General features: G+C 42.9%; 1 protein-coding gene across 1 annotated transcript in view; it reads right to left on the bottom strand.

Moving 5' to 3' along the window:
- LOC141110447 (phospholipase A2 inhibitor and Ly6/PLAUR domain-containing protein-like) overlaps positions 1–25015 on the bottom strand; it is a 52965-nt gene that overhangs the window by 3740 nt on the left and 24210 nt on the right. The window contains exons 2-4 of the mRNA XM_073601793.1: positions 18227–18358; positions 16725–16871; positions 6442–6585 (exon numbers count right to left, since the gene is read on the bottom strand). Coding sequence (XP_073457894.1) covers positions 6442–6585; positions 16725–16871; positions 18227–18358 — 423 coding nt within the window. The remainder of the gene's footprint in view (positions 1–6441; positions 6586–16724; positions 16872–18226; positions 18359–25015) is intronic.

Below are 25015 nucleotides of genomic sequence, written 5' to 3'. Positions count from 1 at the left end.
TAGAAGGAAAGGCTTGCTTTAACTCACTCTCCAGCACTCATATACCCCAATAAAAGTAATGTGTTGTGTGTGAAATTTTAAGCAGATGTTTTCTTGTACCTTTTTTGTCTAAAAAATGCTCTCATCACATGACTGCAAAGCACATCACTTTTTCCCGACAGTGTGGCTGTTGGACATGTTTGCAAGCCCCAATGATGCTAGGAAGAGCTGTAGCATATTCCTGTTGCTGGCCAGGTGGGATAGGGGTGGAGCCAGAAAGAATGAGGTGGCGCTAGGCTGGATGGAAGTGGGGCTATTTAGGATAGAGGCGGATCATTGGCAGGAAGGGTGGGGCTAATATATACTGTGCTCTAATGAATACACGGACACTCAGAATATTTTAAGGAAGTGCCTGTGAGCAGCCACATTCAGTAAAGCTCAAGGGATTCTTGCTTGTCTTGGTTAATCTTGGTTAATCTAGACATTCAGCAATCTAGCAAAAGCATAATATAAAAGTTTTAGTTCTTAAACAAGGGTAGAATTTGATTTTTAAATGGAATTCTATTTTAACCCTTAAATTGAAACTGGCATTTTAAGAATTGTTCTCCCAAAGCCCTACCTTCCATTGCCTTTTCTACCACTTAGGTAATGAAAAATACTAAATTCAGATCAGCCTTTTCTTTGGAAAAAGCTGAACTCTGTAATCTTAAAACATTATTAAAAGTATTTGTTTAACGTAAGTATCTTAAAATTACTTGCTATCACAGCTTAGTGTACATTCTCTGTACAATTCTGCAGCAACTCCAATGTGAACCCTTTAGGAGTTATGCCATCCCGGTCAATCAAGGAGGTCCAAGACTCCAAACATGGAAGAAGATCAGGCAAAAATGGAAGTGCTGACAACAGAGTGACTAGGGGGAGGGACTATGATAGTTGCATCACTGAAGAAGGGCCCTTTAGTAGGTAAGTGTCCCATAATGGGCAAATTTCCCCAACACACATTCACATTATAGCACAAACTTCCAAGAATTTAACATTTAGAAGGATTTTAGTTGTACTTTAAGAACTTAAATTCCACTTTAAGTATAGCTTTTTGATGCATGAGACTGATGATCTTTTATAAAGACAGTGGTCTACTAGGCTGTCTCCAGTCAAGTATTTTGAAAGATTAGGAGTTTAACCTGCTTAAGTACAGCATGGGAACAAAATCTCACAATTCAAGAACCCAAAGCTGTCACCATCCCATGGAAGAGATATTGCACTTTCTGTTCTCAGTCCAAACAGTCTTGTTCTAGTGGGAAAGTAAAATATAGCATCAGATGGTGTAATTAGGGTTTTGTTCTAACCTGATCATTGTGGTATTATAATAGTTATCTCGAAACTTTAGCCACAATGGAGCTGCTTTTGCCATTAGCTGAACGTGCACGTTCTCTATATAATGGAAGTATTCTGCTTATAGTAAATGGCTCCATTATATCCCGCTGCTCTCAATGTTTTACATTACTTGAGGTATTGTTATGTACACATAGTCCTTGATGTTAAATTATGCTTTGACATTTAGGGGTTATTGCAACATGCAACACACATAAAGGAAAAATGACCATTGAAATCCCTCTGGTATAAGATACTGGACAAGGTTTACCTTGATAATGTTATTCTATCAGATCCACCATTTTTTAAAAAATTCTTTAAATAACATGAAAATGTTAAATTTGGGTGGTACATCATGGGATGTCACTATGTGCCTTACATAACGACTGTAAGTAAATACACTATATAATAAACAGTTTATGGACACCTGACCATCACATCTATATGAGTTTTTGGACATCCAATTCCAAAACCATAGGCGTTCATTTGAAGTTGGCCCCCAACATTGTTGCTAGAAAAGCCACCACTCTTCTAAGAAAAGGAAGGCTTTTTAAATAAGATTTGAATATTTCTGTGGGAATATGTGCCTATTTGGCTAAAAAAGAAATTATGAGGTATTGATGACCTGACTGAAGACCTCATTCATCCAATTCATCCCAAAGATGTCCAGTAGGGTTGAGGTCAGGACTCTGTGCAGAACACTTCTGTTCCTCCACACAAAACTGGTCAAAGTATGTCTTTATAGAAATGTTGGATGGGAAGACCTGGCTTCTTATAAATCATACCAAAAATGTTTCATAGGGTTCAGGTCAGGTCTCTGTGCAGGACACTCTAGGTCCTCCCCACTTAACTGGATAAACCATGTCTGTGAAGATGTTAGATGAGAAAACCTGTCTTGTTTCAATTCACCCCAAATGTGTTTAGTAGGGTTGAGGTCAGTGCTCTGTACAGGATATTCAGCTTTTCCCCATTAAACTGGATAACCCATGCCTTTATGGAGATGTTTAATGAGAAAACTCTCAATACAATTCATCCGGAAGGGGTTCAGTAGGGTTGAGGTTGGGGCTCTGTGCAGGACAATTGAAGTCTTCTACACCATACTCATCAAACCATGTCCTTATGGAGCTGGCTTTGTACACAGAGACACAGTCTTGCTAGAAACAGAAACTGGTTTTCCTCAAAAAGTTTACAAGATTGGAATAGCACAATTGTCTAAAATGTCTTTGTATTCAGGTACCAAATGAGTGCCTCAAAAGCATTTAAAGAGTTAAGGTGAGTCACAGTTAGAGTAGTTATTCTTGCTTTCCTGGTTGAAAAAAGGTGTATTAGCTGTTAAGTTTCCCGAAACAAAATACCTAGATCCACCCTTACTTCCATTGTAAATTTCATTACACAGCTGACATTCTTCTTTTCTATTATATTCTATTAACCGGTAAAGAATGTTCTTTGGGAAAACACAATGCTTTGTTCCACTGAACACTGATAAATTGACACCTGCTTTTCCAATGTTATTTCTTTGAAGTGAACCTGCCCAGATTTAGAAGATTTCTCAGGAGGCACACGTGCAGAAAAGATATAGAGCTTTTTTCCGTAGCACTTAAAGAAGAACTAAAGGATTTGTTTTTAATTTTCGTTAGAATAAGGGCAGGTTATTATAACCCCTGTCAGTTTTTTTTTTTTTTTTTGCCATCTGTGTCCCATTGGGGGAATTTCCTTTTACTTCCTTTCCTATAGCCAAAACAGGAAGTAAGAGGAAATCTAAGTAAGGGACTCCCTGGTTGTTACCAGAACTAGTGTCCACATCGGAAGATAAACACTCTATCCTCATAGTAGTAGTGTAGTGACTGTAGTGACAACCAAACATTTGGGATTTTCTCTCATTTTCATACCCTAACGGGGACACAGACAGCAAAAAAAACTTGACAGGTGTCCTAATCCATCTACACTCCATCCAAAACTAAAGAAAAAAAAAGTTTTGCCTTTAGTTATACTTTAAAGTGTTCTAAAGTACCATCCTGATGAACTGGCTTGCACAACACGCGTCAATAGTGTTATGTGCGTATCCAATAAAGACTCACTTTTACCATAAAGTCTACGCTCACGCATCTCCTCTTTTATGGGTGCCTCTACATATCTCATCATCCATTTTTGGGGCTCAGCCCCTTGATTTAAAGTCGTATGCACGGACTCTTGGTTATAAAGTATAAATAGACAAATGGCCAATAAATAGATAGATGCAAACAAAGATAAGTAGATAGATAGATAGATAGATAGATAGATAGATAGATAGATAGATAGAATGAGTAATCAGCATACGTTAGGCTAATTATGTGTAGGTGGAGATTTCCACAGATAGACAGATAGATATGTAGAGAGGGAGGGAAATAAAAGATAACATAAAAGATAGATAGACAGATTGATTGATAGATAATGCAGGAAGGAGGGAAATATATCTAAAGAAACACAATAACCATATAGAACTATATAGATATGAATGGATGGATAAGTGAATGAATGAAATATTCTATTATATTCATGTTATGTCCTGAGCATTAATTGTTTTTAACTTTTTTGGAACTGATGTAAAAAAAAAAGGAAATGCTTCCTCTTTGGGTGTTTCCAAATTCTGCTTTAATTTCCTGCCAAATGTTAAGTGAGATGTTCTTAAGATGTTGTGTCAACGTCCTTCAACTTAAGGATCAGTGCAATTTTTTGGACATAACAAAAGGCAAAGTCAATAAACCATGTCTATGCTTTGAAATGGAATGTCCACCCTTCCTCTGAGACATCAACAGGACCGGCACCATGTATACAGACAGTTCCTTTTTCACATTGTTTAAAAATTAAAATTTTAATTGCAAGAAAACATAAGAGTTTAAAATGATAGTAAATGCTCTCTTAAATTAAAATAACAAACATGTTATACTTACCTGCTCTGTACAGTGGTTTTGCACAGAGCAGCCTTGATTTTCCTCTTCTCCAGTCTCCGCTGGTGCTCCTCTCCCCTGCCAAGTGCCCCCATTGCTAGCCGCTTGCTATACGGGCACTCTTATGGGCTTGTTCTTGAGCCCCACTCTGTGTGTTCATTGACATACAGAGCACAGCTCAACCTTGCCCCCCTCCTTCCCCACTGTCTGTGATTTAAAGCAGCAGGAGCCAAAGGCTGCTCCTGCGCACATCACTGGATCGAAATCCGGCTCTGGTGGGTATAAGGGTGTGCCGAAGGGGGGAGGGGGGTGTGTACTGCATGCAGAAGGTTTTTTTTTAGAATGCATTAACGTGAAAAAAAAAAACTTCTGCCTTTAGAACCACTTAACTTACATTTAAAATGTAGATCTCGCAGAGAGTTTTCCTTGAGTTTTGGATGGAGTGGGAAAGGATTAGAACCTTTGTTGGATTTTGACTGCAGTGGCGATGGTTTCATCAAACACAATGTGGGGGGAAAATCTGCAATAGGACAAAACCAGCAACAAAAAGCTGGCGGGAGTTCTAGCCATCTCCTGGTCTACCAAAAAAAGCATTTTATCTCTGTCTGTGTTGCTGTCGGAGATTTTTCATCATTTGTTGTCTGGGGAAACTATCCAGACAAGGGAGAGAAAATCTTTTTAAGGGTTTGTGTTGATAAGTTTGGCTTATGGTCAATGGGTTTGGCACAGCCATACAAGTCTATAGGAATACAATCAGAAGGAGGTCAACTGACAGTCATCTGCACCTGTCATTTAATTCTGAACAATAGACATGTCTCAAGCAGTGGTTTAGTGGTTAGCGCTTCTGCCTTGTTGCCCCTGGGCTCCCTGATTCAAATCCTTGAACTGCGTGGAGTTTACATGTTCACCCTGTGCTTGTGTGGGATTCCTCCAACACTCCAAAGACATGTTGGTGGTTAATTGGCTCCAGTGTAAACTTGCCCTGGAATGTGTATCAGGGTTTGCCAGTGGTTGTAAACACTTTTCCCTGTTTGGAGGCTTCGCTCCTTGCCTGTGACCAAGGAGGGTTAAATGAACTGCCTGCAATGTTGAGCTCCTCTGACCATTTTGGGAAAGATCATGAACAATGCTTGGCTATGGAGTGTCTTCAAGACTAGGGGTTGCCATTTCTGGTGAGCTGATGTGTATGCTGGACTGACTGGGACTGGTTGAGAGAGAGCAGGCAGAGAAGAAGGGAAGAGACTGAGAGCCCATATGGGGAGAGAGACATGTGGGGAGACAGTATCTGGTGACACATGTGCTGCAGCTAAGAGATCCCTGTCCAGTCCCTGTACAAGAGAATGTTGCTGGTAGCCCATGCACTTGGCTCCATGCTCTGCTGCTACCAGACAGGTCTTGTGTGATTTGACCCGGATTATACGGTGCTGCCTAAAGGAAGAGATCTACCTGGAGATGGGTACCTGTAAGGACTGAGCCGCTGGAGGCTGTGGTTGGGATTGTTGCCCAAATAAAATATTCAAAGCACGGGTGTGTCGGAGAGAATGGTGCTGCTTGCAGTGTCATGACCACTTTGAACAGGGGAGCTGAGAAAACCGCAGCTTCTTTACGGGTAAGTGCTACATGCAGTATGTTTATATGAGGTAGGGACCATATATTGTAAGCTCCTTGGGGCAGGGGTTGATGTACTTTATATACAGTATATAAAACGCGGTGTAAATTGTTGGCACTATATATATGTCTGTAATAATAAAAATGTCAAGCTAATGCCATTGACACAAGGTGAAAGCTTATCAATGGAATCAATGTAAAAACCTAACAAAGGTTCTAAACCTTCTTTACTCTATCCAAACCAAAAAAGATTTGGGTTGACATGCACTAATAGGTACAAGAAAGCCATAGTTCTTCTAAGTAAAGAACCAGGCACTTGTTAGTATAACCATCTTTTAATGATGTTTTGGATACTCCAACAGAACACTCTACCTGCCATAGTTCCCGACAATGTTCTCTAGTCTGTTCTTGCCCACCTATGGGTTTTGGGTGGGCTGATCCTTTAAGAAAGTTCCATAGGCAGGCAACTAGAATTTTCAGAAGACCAAACCAAAGAAAGCCTAGATATGTCTTACAATGCAGATTTATTATTAACTCATAAGGGAAAACATCTCACCTCCATCCCTCTGTGCCAAATAATGGACACAGTACTTTTCATCTCCGGTGCAGTTAATTGGTGTTTTTGCAGAACAAGAGTGAGAATCTCTTGAAAAACAGGATTCACAGGTCACTCCATTAAATTTTGATTCTGGTATGTTCCCTGACAAAAAAAAGATGAAAGTTGAAGAATAATCCATATTTTGTATTCTATTTTATACTCAGCCAATGCTTCACTCAGGATAAAAGTCAAGAGTAACCATAATAAGGTCAAAGTTTTGTGCTCTTGCCCTTTCTCCATTTTGATTGTTTCTTTTTACATCAAATAAAATGTGAAACCGGTTTCTGAAATTCTGGGGCAAAGTCCTTAAGCACACAAAGTGAAAAGGCCAATGTGCACCCCTCCCCCAATGAGTTGTGAACTACTTCAGGCAGCATAGGTTGCAGGTAATAAGTGATCCTCTGCGCTACTATGGGAAAATGTATATCCAAATAGCCTTGTGGGGAATTGGTGCAATACCTGATGAATTCACAACTTCACAAGCATAAATAATAATAAAGTCATACTGCGCTATTCCATATGTGTAGATATAAAAATCATACAATATACATCCAAAATTCAGGAAAAATCACAAACAACAGTGAGAATTGTGATTGTAAATGTGCAAATAAAGTGTCCAAAATAAGCTTGAAATTCGAGTGTTCAAATATAAGTGATAAGTAGTCCTTGGTCACCAACACCTCAGTGCTCACAGAACTCTCACCTCATAGGTGCATAACATGAGCCTTGGATCAACCTCCAATATGGGTAAGATGGTCCATCCCTCCAGAGACTCCTCCGCTTATCCTCAGATAGAGATCCAGACACACATATAAAGATGAAGTAGACAAAAGAGCCTCCAATAGTGTAGTACCATTAAAAAAAGACCATTTATTAAAACAATAACTGCTTACATCTAAATTTAGCAGGCTGCACTTGAAAGGATAAAAACGTTGGCATTTTCCGCCTCTTACATCACTTCCGGTCTGCTGTGTACTCCGGCCACGCCTTACGCATTACAGCACATCACATGACTTCTGCAGGGGAACACGGATTGATTGTTCAAACAACCAATTTATATACTAGAGACAACAAGCGCCTTTTTGTTGAAGATAGCACTGGAAATAACATTGCGGTCATTTTCCCTGTGTCTAATTCGATGGATATAGACAATAGAGGATCAAGTAAACAATTGCATGGCCATTTCCTTGAGGATCATAGAAGAAGGTCAGCCATTATCCCTAAGACACATAAACTAAATAAACAGAGTTAAAACCAACTAATTAAATATCCTGGTTACTATGGGGCCAAGGTAAATGGGTGTTACTGATGGTACTAAATGTTCCGCGGGATTATTATTATACAGTATTTATATAGCGCCAACAGTTTATGCAGCGCTTTACAATATAAAAAGGAGACAATACAGTTATAATACAATAAAATACAAGAGGATTAAGAGGGCCCTGTTCAGAAGAGCTTACAATCTAATAGCGATGGGTATCTAAACTGATAAAATATTGAAGTACAAGAATTAAATAAAATAAACGAATAGGTCATTATAAACAAGCCGATCAATACAAGGCAGCCTAGGGAAGACCATTAAATAATCTAATTGGATGAAATTCATCGACCTATAGCTAATGGTGAAAAATTTTGTAGATATCCACTGCCAATCAAATACGCACACTGGAAATGAAATTTGAGGCTCACATAGCAAACAAACAATACATTTTTTGTGCTAGGTCTTGTACTTCAATATTTTATTAATTAGTTTAGATACCCATCCTGTGGAACATTTAGTACCACCAGTAACACCCATTTACCTTGGCCTGATAGTAACTGGGATATTTAATTAGTTGTTTTTAACTCTGTCTATTTAGTTTATGTGTCTTAGGGAAAATGACTGACCTACTACGATCCTCAGAAAATGACCATCCAGTTGTTTACTTGGTCCTCTATTGTCTATATCCTTCGAATTAGACACAGGGAAAATGGACGCAATGTCATTTTCAGTGCTAACTACAACAAAATGGTGCTTGGTACACTTCCTTTCCCCAGCGGACCGGAAGTGACATAAGAGGCGGAAAGCGCAGATGTTTTTATCCTTTCAAATGCAACTTACTGAATTTAGATGTAGGCAGTTATTGTTTTAATAAATGGTCTTTTTTAATGGTACTACACTATTGGAGGCTCTTTTGTGTACTTCATCTTTATATGTGAGTCTGGATCTGAGGATAAGCAGTGGAGTCCCTGGAGGGATGGACCATCTTACCCATATTGGAGGTTAATCCGAGGCTCATGTTAAACATAGGTTGCAGGCCCAGACCTTGTTATAACCCCCACTCCTTCCTGCTGAAGCGGCCAAGGTGGCCACCTCTTCTGCCTTCCCACCGGCTTTATCCTGCTAACCAGGAAATACATTTCAAGGTCCACTTAATTTTTTTTTTCTGGAAACTTCATCGCACACCATCCAATGGACTGGGTAGTACCAGCAACATTACAGAGTAATTATTTCACAGAAAAAAAGACCCCAAGTAACATAGTGTCTGTGTGCACAGTATTTAAAGTATACCTAAAGGCATTCTCAGATAGAGTAAGGGAAAAACAAGAATTAGTTACATTAACCAGATGGAAAAAAATATTTCACTTATACAACTCTTTACAATTTTATAATAAAAAATGTGACTCTTGGTTCTCACATGGAGATGTATTGTTAAGAAATGCAAATTGTTGAATAGACATGTTTGTTCAAATTTATATTTTTATATTTTTTTAGGATTTATTTTTTCATTATATATATATTCTTTACACTACTGTACAGAAATGTATTTGTACAAAACCCTTGATAGATTGTATCAATATATTTTCTACTTTAATTTTTCAATATCTATATAACTGAATAACCTTTTTTATGTTATTTTTACTGTAATCGAAACCTCTTATTGTACCACAAATTAACCTCAATAAAAGTTTGTAAACAAAAAAAATAACCACTGGTTGTTGTCACCAAAACTTGTGTCCCCATTGGAAGATTTCCCATTTATTCCTGTTCTGGTGAAACCCCAAAAGTTGTGATCTTTTTTTACATTGGGTGGTAACAGTAAACAGGACAAATAGAGAGGGTGAATCTCTCTTAGGCCCCTTTCACACTTATACGACTTCAAAGTCGCGTGATTTTACCACGATTTCGCAGTCGCGATTTTGCCGCGATTTGGGAGCAGTACTACTTTGTACAACTTTGCCACATTTTTGGCATTAACAAATGAAAACATACAGTAGTTGGTATGAATCATAAGGGGGAACTCCACACCAAGTTTTAAATAAAAAAACTGGCATGGGTTCTCCCCTAGGGGCATACCAGGCCCTTAGGTCTGGTATGGATTGTAAGGGGAACCCCCTACGCCCGGCCGGTCAGGAATGGGGGTGGGGACGAGCGAGCGCCCCCCCCCCCCCCCGGACCGTACCAGGCCGCATGCCCTCAACATGGGGGTTGGGTGCTTTGGGGCATGGGGGGGCGCCCTGCAGCCCCCCCACCCCAAAGCACCTTGTTCCCATGTTGATGAGGACAAGGGCCTCTTCCCGACAACCCTGGCCGTTGCTTGTCGGGGTCTGCGGGTGGGGGCTTATCGGAATCCGGGAGCCCCCTTTAATAAGGGGGCCCCCAGATCCCGGCCCCCCACCCTATGTGAATGAGTATGGGGTACATGGTACCCCTACCCATTCACCTAGGCAAAAAAGTGTCAATAAAAAACACAGTACACAGGTTTTTAAAGTAATTTATTAGGCAGCTCCGGGGTCTTCTTCCGACTTCGGGGGTCCTCTTCCGACTTCGGGGGTCCTGTTCCGACTTCGGGGGTCTCTCCGGCGTCTTCTCCCGGTGTCCGTATCTTCTGCCGGCTCCACCGCTATCTTCTGCCGCTCTTTTGCCAGCGGTGGTCCGGACTTCTGGATCGTCTTCTTCCCTCTTCTCTTCCAGAGATGTTGACACGATGCTCTCTCCAGCTGCAATGGTCTCTGAACGATCCGCAACGGACTTATATAAGCAGTGACCCCGCCCCCTTATGCTGTCACAGTCCCTGGGCATGCTGGGACTGTGACGTTTTAGGAGGCATGGTCACCGGGTGATGACCACGCCCCCTTATGACGGCACAGTCCCAGCATGCTCCGGGACAGTGACCTCATAAGGGGGCGGGGTCACCGCCTATATAAATCCATTGTGGAGCGTTCAGAGACCATTCCAGCTGGAGAGAGCGTTGTGTCAACATCTCTGGAAGAAAAGAAGAAGGCAGAAGTCCGGGCCACTGCTAGCAATTGAGCTGCAGAAGATAGTGGAGGAGCCAGCAGAAGATCAGGACACCGGGAAGAGACGCCGGAGAGACCCCCGAAGTCGGAAGAGGACCCCCGAAGTCGGAAGAAGACCCCCGAAGTCAGAAGAAGACCCCAGAGCTGCCTAATTAATTACTTTAAAAACCTGTGTACTGTGTTTTTTATTGACACTTTTTTGCCTAGGTGAATGGGTAGGGGTACCATGTACCCCATACTCATTCACATAGGGTGGGGGGCCGGGATCTGCGGGCCCCCTTATTAAAGGGGGCTCCCGGATTCTGATAAGCCCCCCGCCCACAGACCCCGACAACCAACGGCCAGGGTTGTCGGGAAGAGGGCCTTGTCCTCATCAACATGGGGACAAGGTGCTTTGGGGTGGGGGGTACCATGTGACCCCCATGCCCAAAAGCACCCCCCCCATGTTGAGGGCATGCGGCCTGGTATGGTCCAGGAGCGGGGGTGCTCGCTCGTCCCCACCCCCATTCCTGACCAGCCGGGCTGCGTGCTCGGATAAGGGTCTGGTATGGATTTTGGGGGGGACCCCACGCCGATTTTTCTGTGTAGGGGGTTCTCCTTAGATCCATACTAGACCTAAGGGCCTGGTATGCCCCTGGGGGGAACCCATGCCGTTTTTTTCATTTAAAACTTGGCGCGGCTTTTCCCTTCAGGATTCATACCAGACAGCTGTCAGCACTGCCTGTCGCTCATTGCGAAAGGGAAAAAAAAGTTTTCCTTTCCCGATCAGCGAGCCAGGCTTGTGCTTACAAAGTTGTACTGAAGTCGTGTCTAAATTATTCAGGCACGATTTGCATGCTACTTCAGGGTTTAACACTGAGGTCTATGGAGTACAACTCGCATAGAAGTTGGACCAAAGTAGTGCAGGTACTACTTTCAAGTCGGCACGACTTAAAGTCGTGGCAATATGAAAGGTAGTCATTGAAAATCATGGAGAATGACTTGTCATACGATTTTGCAGTACAAAATCGTGGGACAAGTCGTATAAGTGTGAAAGGGGCCTAAATGATACTATATATTCTATAATACCAATGGCGGCCCATCCATAGGGGGCGCACAGCGCCGCCCCACCTCCAGGCAGTCAAAAAAAAAAAAAGAAATTTTTTTAAAAAAATGGCCCTTTAAAAATAAAATTGAAAAAAAGGTCTTTAAAGCGGAGTTCTGCCAATTTTTTTTTTTTTTTTAAAGTCAGCAGCTACAAATACTGCAGCTGCTGACTTTTAAAATATGGACACTTACCTGTCCAAGGCGCCTGCGATGTCGGCACCCGAAGCCGATCTGTCGCACGGCTCTCAGGTGCTGCCGCCATCTTCTTGCTTGCGGCTTCACTTCCTGGTTCCCTACTGTGCATGCGCAAATCGCGCTGTGCATTCCCACTGGTCCCTGCTGTTTCCTGGGACCTATGTGTCTCCCAGAAGACAGTGGGGGGGGGGACGGGAAGTGACGTAGATAACCGCAGGTGGCGCGGGTATCTATGCCCGGAAGTGGGAGCAAAATACCTGTATTAGACAGGTATCTGCTCCCCCTGAAAGGTGCCAAATGTGACACCGGAGGGGGGGGGGGGATTCTGAAAAGCGGAAGTTCTATTTTTGTGTGGAACGCTGCTTTAATTGTACTGTGTTCGGGCACCGGACACAATGCACCATGGGAATCGCTACGTCTATGCAATCACGAGATTGCAGACAAGGCGCTTCATTTGCAGGCTTTTGTCACGCCTTGCGGCGCATTTCAGAGCGCCGAGCAGCTTTCGCCCGGCGCCCGTAGTATGTATTACTAAGGCCAGGTGGTTTGATTGACATCTGAGTTAGATGTCACTTCCGGTTTTCTCTCTCTGAGTCCCATTGCAACCGAGCGGAGGAAGTGTGAGGAGCGGACTCCTCCACCGCCACTGCCAGTGCCCACTGAAGGTGACAGAGCAGGAAGAGAGGACACCACAGCAAGGTAAGGTAAGTGTCGGTCCGGAGAACGGGGGGGGAGGGGGGGTTTGATGGGACACAGGCTGCATTTGATGGGACACAGGCTGCATTTGATGGGACACAGGCTGCATTCGATGGGACACAGGCTGCATTCGATGGGACACAGGCTGCATTCGATGGGACACAGGCTACATTTTATGGGACACAGGCTGCATTCGATGGGACACAGGCTGCATTTGATGGGACACAGGCTATATTTTATGGGACACAGCCTATATTTTATGGGACACAGGCTATATTTTATGGGACACAGGCTGCATTCGATGGGACACAGGCTGCATTCGATGGGACACAGGCTGCATTCGATGGGACACAGGCTGCATTCGATGGGACACAGGCTGCATTTGATGGGACACAGGCTGCATTTGATGGGCACAGTAGCTGTATTTGATGGGCACAGTAGCTGTATTTGATGGGCACAGTGGCTGCGTTTGATGGCACAGTGACAGCAATTGATGGGCACAGTGGCTGTGATTGATGGGGTTTTTTTTCAAAATTTTTTAGTTTGTTTGCACCCCCCCAAAAATTTTGAGCACCAGGAGCCACTGTGTAATACTGTATATGATATAATTTATCTTTTTTCATACCTTCTCATAGTCCAGCAATTGGTATCCTGTATCAGAAATCATTTAGAAGTGGGGTACACATTATTTAATCTTAACATAATACTTTATACGATATTTCTCCCCTCTTCCTTTTCCTTTCCCTTCTTGTCACATGATTTTGTGTCATGCAACCTTCCTTCCTCTCTCTCTCTGAAGGACACCCATCCATGAAAGAGTTTGAGCATTCCCAAATTTCCTTCACACAGTCTAGCCACTGGCACCCTGGAAGAGAAATTTCGGAAGTTGGGTGCCCTTGTAAGAAATGTCTGGGTTAGGGATGGGCCGAACGCCCCCCCCCCCGGTTTGGTTCGCACTAGAACACCTCGAATGGGCAGAAAGTCCTAGCAAATAGGTCAGAAGAGTGGAAAACCTATCAAGCTCTAAGCACCGCATTTGAGCGCAGGAAGTTGTTTTTACTGTTCATTTGCTGTGAAGTTCAATCCAATAGAACAGCTACTGTAGTTTAGATTTCTGAAAAAGTGAATGCTGGTTCTGATAGAAAGATAGAAAGGTGTCGGAGTACACAGTGCATTACAGTTTGTTGTGTATGGGGCTGCATGGCAGCCACAGATCGGTCAGGGTGTCCACAGCCAAAAACGCCTACAATGATCATGTGAGCATCAGCACTGGAAAACGGTGCAATGAAAGAAGGTGGCCTGCACTGTTAAATGAATTCAAGAATGGTTTGAGGAACACAAAGAGTTTGGCCTCTAAATTCTTTAGATCTCAATCCTGTCAAGCATCTGTAAGATGTGCTGAAAAAAAAAGTCTGATCAATGGAAGCCCCACCACACAACTTACAGGACTTAAAGGATATGCTACTTATGGCTTGGTGCCAGATACCACAGCATACCTTCTGAGGTCTAGTGGAGCCCATGCCTCGACTTGGCAAGGAACATGTAGGTAGGAGCAGAAAACAGAGGGAGGAGCTGATCAGTGTTCTGCTTCTATTTTATTGCCCAGTCACAAGCTGGGATTAGGAGAAGGCAAGAGGATGGGCTAGCTGTATTAATTCATTGCAGTTAAGAAAAGTGAGGTCATATTGGTGTCTTATGCAAATCCTTTGGCAGTGCACCCTAATCAGGGCTGGTGCAGGGATTTTTGACACCCTAGGCGAAACCTCATTTTGCTGCCTCCCCCCTTGGCTCCACCCCTGGCACCACCCCCTTTGCCCTGCCCATGTATTCCCCAACTTTTTAATGAATGCTGCCTCACCAGCGCCCATCAGATGCAGCCTCACCAGCGCCCATCAAATGCAGCCTCACCAGCGCCCATCAAATGCAGCTTCACCAGAGCCCATCAAATGCCGCCTCACCAGCACCCATCAATGCAGCCTACCAGTGCCCATCAATGAATGTTTGCTTGCTTCCATTCATTTGGACGGAGCGGCGGCTGCCTGCTGATGCTGAGACTTATTTGCTCTCTGCAGAGAGAAGAGAGTAGGAACACCAGTGGCCGGGCGCCCTAGGCAGCAGTGCGCCCTAGGCAGCTGCCTAGTTTGCCTAGTGGTAGCACCGGCCCAGGTGCATTGCCTGCTACTGTGCAAGTGTGTTGAGGTGACATTCAAAATGACAGGTCATGTTTTAATATGGTAGTGCATGGTAAAACATATGGCAAAAATTGTGCCTTTCCATGCATTACTGCAATACCCAAGTATTTATGGGTCTTGGCGTTTGCCTTTAAACTGGATTGGTGCATTTGGAGAGGATCCAACATTTCGTTTACAAAACAAACTGTTCAAACTAAAATTTCCACATCCATCAGATTTAGGGACGGAAATCCAAATATTAAATGTGTTTCTAATTTGAATCCATTGAAAAAGCTTGATTTCCCAGCCAGACATATTTCATGAGTTAGATATGAAGTTTAGTGCAGAGAAGATTAACATTCTGTTTATAGACAATCAGTTACACCCAAGATTGTTAGGAATAAGTATATGCAAAAAAAAAAGTGAGCTTGTAAATGCAAATAATATCAGGCTCCCAGGTACTCAGCCATTGCACATTGCAGCTGTATAGGGGGGCCGGCAGATCAAGGCATTCTGTAACTCAGGGGCAGGAAGGGTGATCATTATGGTGAGGGGGAAGCAATTGCTGTAACCAATCCTTTGTATGTCTGTTTCTGCAGCAGAAGAAGCCAGCTTATAGCAGCTGCAGAGTGAGCCATACAGGGGTTGGTTCCAGTAATTGCCCCCCTGCCAGATCGATCACCCTCCCTGCCCACATCCAATTCACTCTGCTTCCTGGGCCCCATACAGGAGGATTGGTGGTACCCTCTTATCTATGGCCCTGCTCAGGGGAGGGGTCACTGATGCATAGAACTGCACTGTGTGTGTGTGTGTGTGTGTGTGTGTGTGTGTGTGTGTGTGTGTGTGTGTGTGTGTGTGTGTGTGTGTGTGTGTGTGTGTGTGTGTGTATTCCCTTGTAAAAGTAGCAGAGATATCAGCACTGTGCTGTACATAGTCTATGTAGAGAACAGAGCTGAGGGAGGGGCCAAGCGCACTCCACCCATCACAGGCTGCCTGCAGAAAACTACAGGAGGGGGCGGAGACAAGACCAGTCACCCTGCACAAGGAGAGGGAGCAGCAGTGAGTGGTCTTTATTACAGGATCATCTCTCTCTCACTCTGCTCTCTCCTTCTATCAGCATATTCCTTGAATTGCAACACACTGGATTGGGCTGCTTCTCCCTTACTCTATTCCAACTCTGCTGTACAGGGATTACAAGATGCTGATACAAATTCAATTTTACCTGCCAAATGATTTGTATTTTTTTTCATCCAGACCTTAGATTTACACAGTTCCGCCATGTAGAACAGTCCAGCCTGGCAAAAAAGAGGGGACATGACCTTTCTTAGCTGCAGCTTCGTTTTCACTTGCATGTCTCCTCCTCCCCTGTGACTGGACAGTGCAAGGAGAAGCAGCAGATGAACTCTGTCACTCTGTTCTAGCCTCCTATCAGCATATGCCCTGCACTGCATCACACTTGACTGCCTCCTTATGCTGCTTCTTCCTCCCTCCGGTCTAAGCCCTGCTGTACAGGAAAGGCAAGGTCCTTATACTATCTGCATTTAAAAATATATATTTAATGAATTAGAGAGCTGCATTGAACTGTGTCTTTTATATATGCCCAGAGTTCAGTTTTAACAATGAATATTCATCTACTTGCATAAGCATCTCCGTGACTGGTTTTCTTTAAGCAAATGCCCACCAATGAGATCAACCATTTACACATGGCATGCAATAAAAAAAACACAGCTGCTCAAATTACATGTTTGCAAGATTTAAAAAAAATGATAAAATAATAAAAGTCATATAGAATGTATCTAGAGAACAACTTACAGGTGATAGTGCCGTTGTTGCAGAAATCCTTATCGCAGCACTTTCTTGTCACTCTTACTTTGAAGTCTTTGGCGTTTAAGGTTGCCGGGTGTGTGCAGTCATAGTCGCTGGCACAAGACTTCTCCAGCTCGGCATTTCTGTAAGTGTCTGCAATATACAACATAAACTATTAAAGTGGAACTATAAGCCCATTATGAAGTGGTCCCACCATCCCTGTGCTGAGTTCCCAGGTCTGTACACCTGCTGTGCCCATTATGAGGGATCCCCACTATCCCTGTGCTAAGTTCTAGGGTCTGCACACCTGTTGTGCCCGATATGAGGAGTTCTCACCATCCCTGTGTTCAATTCTCAGGTGCCCATTAGGAGAGTTTTCCACCATCCTTGTGCTAAGTTCTTGGGTCTGCACACTTGCTGTGTTCATTATTGGGGGGTGTGGGAGAGGGGTTTCACCATCCATGTGCTAAATTCTTGGGTCTGCACACCCGCTGTGCCCATTATGAGGGGTTCCCACCATCTCTCTGCTGAGTTCCCAGGTCTGCATACCTGTTGTGCCCATTTTGAGGAGTTTCCACCTACCCTGTGCTAAGTTCTTGGTTATGCACACCAGCTGTGTTCATTGTCCACCATTTCCTGCTGGGTTTTGCCTTTATCATATATTATGGAGAATGTAACAGGAAGAGCTGGGACACACAAAGGTGGACTGGAGCACCCACAACTTCCAGTTGAACAGGAACAGAGTCGGGAACTATGGCAGGGAGATCTCACTTTTGGAGTATTCAAGACATATAAGAAGCCATGGATTGGGCGTGCAAGGAGTAAAGTGCCTAAAACAAAGTGTAAAATGCAGATTTTGTTTTAATAAGTCTCTTGTATCTTTAAAAATCCAATGCTTTTTTAGTGTCCCCCTTTTTTTTTGGCTTGACACTGTTGAACTATGCTGGTTAAGGCTTGATGGACATCTTGATGGGCAATTATCTCTCATGGTCCATCCAACTTTATCAGTTCAGTACATGGTTCATTTAGCAGTACCAAGTCCTGATGAATGGAGACCCTCTGAACCCACGAAACCTGTTGGACTTTTATGATACCAGAATCTGAATAAGATTAAATCGGGACTTTTTACATTCTGGTTTTGGTGCTTTCCTCCTTGTACATCCAGTCACTACTCGAGCAAAGGGCCAACCTTGCGCCACCACTCCTGGGAGAGCTGCATAAGGAGGATCATTCTCACTCTACTATTCCTCTACACTGCTTCAGAATTGATGAAGAACATCTACTGGTTGAAGAAATCCATCACTCCACACCTTTCCCCTACCCTACCTTTCCCCTACCCTACGAAGCTGACTCACCCTGCCAGGCCTAACCTATTACTAATATTTCACAATTTGGTGGACTAATACTTTAAGTCTAAGGGACAGAGCTGTCATATCATGACTTTTACCTCCTCTATTTTTTTTATACTGAGACAATCCCATCTCCCATTTAATAAAAGAATGAATTACTTTCACCGTCAGTCATCACCGTCTCCGTGAGAGTCACAATGCAGCGGCTCTGGTCAGATTTGCAGGTCTCGTAGTGGCCGGTACAGGTATTGGAATTTATAGCGAAACACACTTCACACTCCAGGGCGAAGCCTGCGAGGACACACAACAACTTCAATCAAATATTTTTTCAACAAGAAGATCTATCTGTGTTATGACATGAAGGCAAGAAAATCTTTATACAAACATGGATTTAATGCAGAACTACAGGCTAGACATAAAAATCTGAAATAAAAATGTCTAATGTGAAAGCTGTTTATGGCCATCTTTTTTTTTGGGTTTTTGAAGAAAGAAATAAAAAAATGTAAAAAAAACCTTGTGAAGCTGCCACTAGTTAGGGGCCGTAATCCTAGTTCTAGCCTCAAAATGTAATGCAGAGTTTCTCAGCCTTTTTTTTTTCCATTGCGCCCTTTGGTATGATGTAAAATCCCCTTTTAAATCCTCAATGTCCTCAGTCCACCACTTTCATATCAGAGTCCTCAATCCCCCCTTTGACATCAGAGCCCTCAGTCCCTTACCCTCTTTCACATCAAAGTCCTCTATCCCCTCTTTCACATCAGAGTACTCAGTCATCCAATCTGCCCTTTTCACATCAGAGTCCTTAGTTCACCAGTCCACCTCCTCCCCCTTTCTTTTCACAAGAGAGACCTCAACCCCCACCTCACCTTTTACATCAGTTCTCAGCTACTCCCTCAACCTTTTACAATCCTCCGTCCTCCCCCTCTTCCTTTTTCACAAGAGAATCCTACCTCCCTTTCTTCACCAGTGCCACTGTGGTAGCATGGCAGTTGGGTGGGAGGTGGGGCAGATCTACATGGTGGCAGAGTTCTGTCCCCTTATGAACGCCTTCTAAATGTTAACTACCCTTGTTTAACATCACGCATTTCTGTGTATGTCTTTATCATATACGTGTCACTTTATATTCTCAGTGAAACTTCAATGGGTGATTTTTTTCTCTTGGTTACCCTTTAAATTGGTGACGGCCAGGGACACAGATGGCGTATACAGGCAGACAGAGCGGCAAAACCCCTGATGTTTATGAACAGAGCAGCATACTGAGAGGACAGTGTAAACAACAACCATGAAAATATGTTTGGTGGAGATACAGCTGGTGGAGTGGTGATTGGGGCGAGTGGCTTGTAGGAGGTGCATGGGCCCCTATTGTTTATGGACCCCTAAATAAAATAGGATCTATTTGTTCGATGTTAGTGAGGAGTAACCATTACTTTAGCATAGTATTCCCATAAGTGATCCTACGAACAACTAAATGCTCTAGGAACTGGATCACCTGTGGGACATGGATACATTGGGTGCTGGCCTTATTGCCTATGGATCCCTGAACAAAATAGAGTTGTATCTATTTGTTGGATTCTGGTTAGGGGAAGTTATTACTATGACACCTTCATAAATGATCCTAGGCACAACTACAGGAAAGTGACCTGAAGAAACATCACCCTTCCAACAATCATAAGCCTCCCACTAGGTTTGTAGTTATACAACCCTGTTTTGTTTCTTCCTTGAATATCAGATCAAGTTGAGAAGTCTATGGTTGCCCTTCATTGCTTGGGTCTCTGGGGCCCCTGTGCTTGCCCAGGGGACAATTGTCAGTGAACATATGTTGGTTGAGCTAACAGCCATCAAAAGAACCTCACGTAATTCTGAAGAACCGGTGTTTGTAACCAAGAAGTGCATTCAGAAAGGTCCCCATTCCATCGCCTCATTAGCCAAAACATAAATGTTATGGAAATGCAATTATAGTTATGGTGTACTTGATGGTGATATCTACACAACTGAGGCCAGAGTAAAAATAATTGAGTCCTATGTTTTGTTTTAAATATATTATATTTAAAAATTGTATTAATTATTTAACCGCTTCCGGACCTCCAGCACTACATTTACAGTACAGTGGGTGTGTGGCACGGGCAGGCTGGATCACGTACCTGTATGTCATCCAGTCTGTTCGGGGGTTTGGCCACTATGGTGACACAGAACTACTCTGACGACAGGATGTAAAAAAAGAAAAAAAAATGTAAAAAAAAAAAAGAAAGAAAGAAAATGTTAAAAAAATGTAATAAAAAAATGATTTAAATTTTTTTTTCATACTGTTATCAGTCAGTATGCCTGCCAATCACCGCCACATAATCAAATTGATGACGCTGTACTGCATGGTTACAGTATGTAAAAAAAAAAATTTGACAAAAAATGACAATTTCATAAAACTCGCCATGCTTCCTACTAAATAGCTCAGACTGTCTTCTTTCCAAAAAGGGGTCATTTGGGGGATATTTGCACTGTCCTGGGCCTCAAGAAATGAGATAGGCCATCAATACATTAGAATTGATCAGTTTCCAAATATACAGTATATAAATACCATTTGTAGATGCTATAACTTTCACACAAACTAATCAATATACACTTATTGGGATTTTTTTTTTAACCAAAGACATGTAGCCAAAATTTATGATGAAATTTGTTTTTTTTTTTGGATATGTTTTATAACAGAAAGCATAAAATATTTTTTCACAATTTTCAGAGTTTTTTTTTCTGTTTATATAGCAAAAAAAAAAACAAAAAAAAAAAACAGTGATCAAATACCACAAAAAGAAAGCTTTATTTGCGTGAAACATGATATACATTTGGGTACAGTGTTGCATGACTGCGCAATTTCCAGTTAAAGTAAAGCAGTGCTGAATAGCAAACAATGGCCTGGTCATGGAAAAAACCTTCTGGAGGTCAAGGGGTTAAATAATGTAGTCAAAAAACTTTCTTCGGTACCTAAAAAGTACGTAATATATTTAATTAACATTTTACATAATACAGAGTGGAAGTGGCACCCTGCAATACTATCTCATCTTCTGGTATGTTTACCCTTTAAATTGCTACCAAGTAAACAGAAAAGAGTACTGTATTTCACAACCCATTTTAAATGCTTGGAAGAGGCCCATGGTTGACTAAAAGTCAGGTAAAGGTATCCTAAGATTCCGGACTTTCATTCCAAAATAAATATACTTAATCCAGACAATCTGGATGGAATCGGTTTGTGGCTTCCTCAAACAGTGTTTCGAAAGTGTATACAAAACAAGAACCTCCAGGGAACGACGAGAACCGGAGTACACGGAACTTAGAGGATGAATGGTAATCCTATTATATTATGTTTCAGGTGAGACAAGACGCATGTAGATACTATTCATAGCCAAACACAATGTTCCTTTAAACAGGTTTTGACATCCCTACCTCTGTGTTATTTGTTGGATCCAGATGGAGCTTGTTGAGATTGGTAGTTCAGCTGTATCTGGTGAGGAACAGCTTGACTACAATGTGTGTACAGTAGAAGTCAGAGCATGAGCCCTGCCATGAAGTATCATAAGAAATGTGCTTTTTATCAACAGAAAGCCATCCTTGAGTTCCAGTCCAGTGAGTGTGCCTAGGTTGAGATGATCGGTCTGATGTTAGCTAGAGTAAGCATTTCCTCGGTCTCCTTCCTATCACTGAATCTGTACTCAGGCAGGCTGTGAGTCTGCCTGAATGTCACTCTTTGACAGTGGCTGCCTGACCTCCACTGCCTCTCCATTGTCAGTATACCGAAAGAAGCCAACGCAAGGTTACCAGATTTTCAAACTGAAAACTGGGGACACCCTACTGACTACTAGGGGTGCTGAAATTAATTGTTGCATCGATGCATCGCGATTCGGGTGTCCCTGATGCGGCATTAATGCATACGACCAGAAAAATCGATTGCCGGGGTGATGTCATCCCGACTTGCCGAGCGCTCCGAGTGTATAGTAGTTAAAATAACTGTTTTAATAAATCCCGTGTTACAATCAATTAAGTGCCCCGCTGTATGTGCTTTAAAAAAATATATTCAGCTTCATACCTCACTTCTCAGTGTGTGTACAATACATACCGCTCATGTGACTCCCCGGCCCGCCTCTCTCCTCTCTTCTGACGTTAGCGGGGAATTCTCAGCCCCGCCCACCTCTCTTCTGATCTGATAGCTACAGTCAGCGGGCGGGGCTCAGAATTCTCCGCTGACATCAGGAGAGACGTGAGAGGAGAGAGGCAGGCTGGGGAGTCACATGAGCGGCATGTATTGTACACACACTGAGAAATGCGGTATGAAGCTGCATATTTTTAAAAAGCACATACAGCGGGGCACTTAATTGATTGTAACACAGGATTTATTAAAACACAGTAATTTTAACAACAGTAAGTAGAGTACAAATGTGTTTGTACTCTACTTACACCTCATACACGCTCCGTGCTGACAGTTCCCTGGCTTCCCCTTTGCACATTCCACTGTGTTAACTCCTAGTGTGCTGGAATATGCAAACAGGAAAGCCAGGGAACAGTCAGCACAGAGACAGTATAGGGAACTTCACAGGGCTGTTTGTCAGCTGTGGATTGTAATCCCTCCTGACCTCCTAGCAGCAGTGTGTGTGAATCTCTGTACCCTGTAGTGCACCGATTAGTGCACTTTTTAAGGGAGTGAGATAATTTTTAATTCAGTTGCTTATTAAAAGTCAGCAGCTACAAAAAAAGTATCTTCTGACTTTTAATAAAAAGACACTCACCTGTCCCACAATCCAGCGACGTGGCCACCCAAACCCTCCCTTCTCTCCCCCGCCTGTCCATGGCACTGGCAATACTACTGTGGGCATGTCTCACTGCACTGTCCTGCATAGCCGGGCAATCTTCTGGGACCTGTGATGTGTCCCAGAAGATTGCAGGGAGGAAGGGCCGCCTAGGCAGGCCCAAGCGGAAGTGGGAGCTCGTCGGTAATCGTGATGCATCGTAGAATCAAATCGAATCGTTGACCAGATAATCGTAATCGGATCAAATCGTGAGACCAGTGAAGATGCGCACCTCTACTGACAACAGCCACTTTTACCCACAAAACCATTCTTCCTTTGTAACAACAACCACAAATTTGTGGCCTCATTTTTAACACTCCCTGAAAAAATAGGTCCCAGACTTTCGGAGAAAAAGGAAGACATTTGATGTATGAATACAAACACCTTGGGCTTCAGAAGTAGAGAAATGGCAGTTAATTGTGGATGTGGCCAGATTTTGGTTAGAGTGGGAGGAATTAAGGGGGTATAGAAAATAAAACCGAAGCTTAGTTTTCTACGGGTCAAGAGTGCATAATGCACAGATTACAGGGGTCAGAAGTGCATAATGCACAGTGCCGGGGTTAGGAGTGCCTAATGCACAGAATGCAGGGGTCAGAAGTGTGTAATGCAAAAAAAGTGCAGTGGTTAGGAGTACGTAATGCATGGAGTGAAGTAGGTAGCACATAGGAGTTAGGAATATATAATACACAGAGTGCAGGTGCCAGGAGTGAAACGTGACAGGAGTCAGGAGTACCATACATAGTGCAGGGGTCAGGAGTAAGCAATGCAAAGAGTGCAGGGGTCATGTATAGAGCAGGGGTTATGAGTGCATAACGTATGCAGGTAATTGCTTTTTAACCACTTGCCGACCTCAGCACGCCAATATATGGTAGCACAATGGCAGCGGTGGGCAAATGGGTGTACCTATACGTCCCCTTTAAGAGCTGGGGATTGCAGGGGCGTGCGCGCATGCCCACTGCGTACAGTGTGACTGTGCCCACATCGAGTCCACCGGTCTCCCGGCAATCGTATTACGGAGCCTCAGAATTGGGAAGTGCCTATGTAAACAAGGCATTTCCCCATTCTGTCTTGTGATATGACAGAGATCACTGCTCCCTGTCATTGGGAGCAGTGATCGCTGTCATGTGACTAGTTACCCATCGCTACCCACAGTTAGAATCACTCCCTAGGACACACTTAACCCCTTCATCACTCCCTAGTGGTTAACCCCTTCCCTGCCAGTGTCATTTATATAGTAATCAGTGCATCTTTATAGCACTGATCACTGTATAAATGACAATGGTCCCAAAATAGTGTCAAAAGTGTCCGATGTGTCCGCTAAAATGTTGCAGTCCCGTCATTACTAATAAAAAAAAAAAATTAAAATAAAAATGCCATAAAACTATCCCCTAATTATATTAAAAGCACAGAAGTATCAAGTATTTTACATACTGTACTTACTTGCAGTGTTTTTCCTTTCCATAAATTTTTTTTATTACCTTGCAAAATGCCTTTTGATACATTGCAAACTGTGCAATATATTAGATTGTGTAGATAATTTAAATTGGATCACTGGCACTTCCCTAAGGCTATATAGCAAAACAACATGACTTCAGCATTTGTTGCTATAATCAGTGGCAGTTACCAAATGCTGTATAGCAAAACAGGATGACTTCACCCAGCTATAGGACATTGGAGAACTGCCATTGATTTTTATTGGTCCTATATTTGTTGACACAATCTGAAATAATACGCAATTAGAGTAAAGTACCGGTGTTTAGGGCCAAGGATTAAACATACAACTTTTCACTTAAATTTACCAGGTTGCTCCCTGTGTTTTAGACATTATTTCTCCAAAGGGTCCATTTTATGTGTTTTTGAGTAATAAAAGAGAATTAGAGATTCTATACAGACCTATGAGGTGCAGGATTCAGGACAGACCAAGATTTTAATGATCTGTATAAGGACACAGCACTAGTAGCGACCCTTATGACTAAGCCCCTGTGGTGGAGCAAAATGCGTCCAGGCATCCCTGGGGGTGGGGGAAGCTGCTATTACCTGCATGACTATCGGGTTTGTTTGTATTGTGGCGATTGGGATCTTTTGCCTTTCAGTTTGAACATGTAGATCTAGGATGAGT

Source organism: Aquarana catesbeiana, linkage group LG10 (genome assembly GCF_042186555.1).
Source record: "Aquarana catesbeiana isolate 2022-GZ linkage group LG10, ASM4218655v1, whole genome shotgun sequence".
NCBI lineage: Eukaryota > Metazoa > Chordata > Amphibia > Anura > Ranidae > Aquarana > Aquarana catesbeiana.
Note: the sequence above shows the minus strand (reverse complement) of the source record. Positions and strands in the feature narration are given on the sequence as shown.